The sequence below is a fragment of the Anopheles aquasalis genome, chromosome X (assembly GCF_943734665.1).
Source record: "Anopheles aquasalis chromosome X, idAnoAquaMG_Q_19, whole genome shotgun sequence".
NCBI classification, from domain to species: Eukaryota; Metazoa; Arthropoda; class Insecta; order Diptera; family Culicidae; genus Anopheles; species Anopheles aquasalis.
Genome location: NC_064876.1, coordinates 3,657,943 through 3,660,442, shown reverse-complemented (window position 1 = coordinate 3,660,442; position 2,500 = coordinate 3,657,943). Strand labels below are relative to the sequence as shown.

The following is a 2,500-nucleotide window of genomic DNA, read 5'->3' as shown; positions in this document are numbered from 1 at the left end:
GAACATATCTAGAACAGAAGACGCGCTCTGGCGGTTGGCGGATCATTTCAAATAATCTCATCTCCCTGATGGTCCAACTGATGCACCACCAGCGGAAGAAACGTCTAGTCACACGATTGCACGTTCGTTTCGCATTGCCCGCATTCCCGGAACAGCATTCCCATACCAGATTGTGTATTTACCCTGTGAATGCCACCTTAGTCTAGTTACAGTGCGGTGCAGTTGGTGCAGTAGAATATATAAATATAGCATTTCTAGTCAGGCAGCTACAGCTTGCTCACATTGGAGCGCCCAATAAGTGTGGATGACGACTGTTAGCGTTCGTAGGAGATATGAATTATGTGTAATCGTGTGTTGTGCGAAGTTATGCCTCCTACCACTCCAACTGAGCGTATCTGGTGTCTGTCCTTTGTTCATCAAAGCTGTGCTAAGCTGTTAACATAGTATGGCGGAAACTTATCGTAGTAGTTTCCCCTTGCTACACACGATGCTAAATTGATGATAATAAACTACTTATACCTGAGCTAAGCGAATCGCATGTTTACCATGGCGTGCTGGTGGCGACAGTGACCAGCGCGCCTCGGTGCCCCTTTTTTTTTTTAAAAAACGAAACAACGTTGCATAGTTTGAAAAACAAACAGTCCGCAAATTTAAACCCATTCATAAGTAATACCGTGCGCTAGCATTGCCAATGTTTGTTCGTGTATCTGCTTGAAGCAGAAATTTGTGCATGGAAGGTACGGTTCGGAATCGGAAATGTACTCTGCCATGAAATTTGTAAAAGCAGTTTATAATTCTCAAAATACACACCACAGCGGGCGTGCCGACTCAGTACGACGGCCAAAATAGTTACTTCACGCAATGTGAGTGGAAAGTATCGTCCGTTCGTTGGCCGGTTTCACGACAAATGGCGCAGGGATGCATGGTGGCAGCACCAGGAATGGAAATGTACGACAAAACCACAAAAAATGCGCCAATTTGGGTAATGTATGAAATTATTCGGACCATAGAAAAAGAAAAGGTATATAAATCTGGCGAACACTCTAAAAATGATGCTTAGAGAACCGCGCGTCCCAGAGTGCAAGGTGGTCAACTACTCAATTCCATCGTCCAACGTACACGCGCTCCGAGATGTCCCTTTTTTTCTTTTTGTAAACTGATTTTGGGTGTCCTGCGGGTAAACACGGAAGTCTCTCTTGAATGCCAGCACGTTAGCTTGTGTTGTAAAAATGCAACGCATACAAAAGCAGACCGCTGGCTGGACGATCAGCTGTTTGTGCCTAAACCGATTGACTAAATACGAACAAACAAAAAACCGAAGCGAAATTTTTCAATCTGAAAGTGGCGAACATTTTATAATTAAATTAAGGTTTCACGACACGTACCTCACTCACACGCGCAAATATTTCATCCAGCATAGATCCAGCAATATGGCAAAGCACTGCGGTGATGAAGGATTCGCCTGTTGTTGTGGCCTGGGCGCAGTGCGCGTGTTGTGAGCGCATCATCACCACCCCGTACGTGACCCTTTGTCCCGCGAGTGCGTGAGTTGTTGTTGTTCCAATAGGGTTGCGGCCGCCTCTCCCACACGTACTTATTTTGCCTGAAGTGAGAGAGAGAAGAAGAGAAAGAGTTGTGTTATTTTATGAAGGAACACCTCATTACGATTACGCTACGCGCTGCTGACAACCACTGGGACCACTTTGCTCTGTGTGTGATTGCGATTGTGCTGGCACGAGACGAGAGCAGCAGCAGCAGCAGCAACAACAACAACAACAACAACAACAACAACAACAAAACCAGTCACGACAAAACAACCCCGATCCGAGGAATAGGGTTTCGGTGCCCCCGGGGGTGGAAAGGTTGTGTGATGCTGTGCCCACCGTCATTATCGCACCGTTCCTCGCCCATCGCCAGTGGCTTTGTTTCACAAACACCTCGCGTACAGTAGAGAGAGAGAGAGAGAGAGAGAGAGCAGCAGAGGAAGAGTGAAGCCTCCTTTTGCTCGTCATACGACAACGAGCACCCCCAGCGGAAATCAACCTGCTATCAACGGCCCTTCGTCACCGTCGTTGTCATCATCCACGATCAACCAACGATCCAGCCTGCACCGGCAGCAAAGCTAGAGCAAAGCTCAGCTGATCGCCTGACGGTGGCAACGGTGAAAGGGTCGCCGTGACCGCGAACGGCGACATGCTGCTGCTGCTGCTGCTGCTAGCGCACCGTACCGACCTTACCACCACAGTGCACACGGATTCGATCGCCGTCCCAGCCGTTCAGTGGCCAGCCCAGCAGCACCATCATCATCACCGTTCGCTGCTGTTCGTGCTGTAAACGCATCCACGGTTCGCGGTGCCCACCTTTTGCAGTGCGACACAGTGTGAGAAGAGAAGCTGGAGCTAGGAAGGAAGCCACGGTTCGAAACCTGCAAGTTCCCTGCCCCTGGCGTTGCCCTCCCCCCGCCATTCAATACTGGTTGAATGATGTCGAAGCTACAGGG

At 49.0% G+C, this 2,500-nt stretch overlaps 2 protein-coding genes across 2 annotated transcripts in view; both read left to right on the top strand.

The window, feature by feature from the left end:
- LOC126569848 (sorting nexin-25) overlaps window positions 1-523 on the top strand; it is a 4,966-nt gene extending 4,443 nt beyond the window's left edge. Inside the window, exon 3 of the mRNA XM_050227236.1 lies at window positions 1-523. This exon is cut by the window's left edge and continues 3,507 nt beyond it. The gene's annotated coding sequence lies outside the window, so the exon portion shown is untranslated.
- An 890-nt stretch (window positions 524-1,413) lies between these two features.
- The window catches only part of LOC126569895 (chitinase-like protein 3), a 5,175-nt gene continuing 4,088 nt past the window's right edge, over window positions 1,414-2,500 (top strand). Inside the window, exon 1 of the mRNA XM_050227298.1 lies at window positions 1,414-2,500. This exon is cut by the window's right edge and continues 36 nt beyond it. Coding sequence (XP_050083255.1) covers window positions 2,481-2,500 — 20 coding nt within the window. The 5' untranslated portion in view covers window positions 1,414-2,480.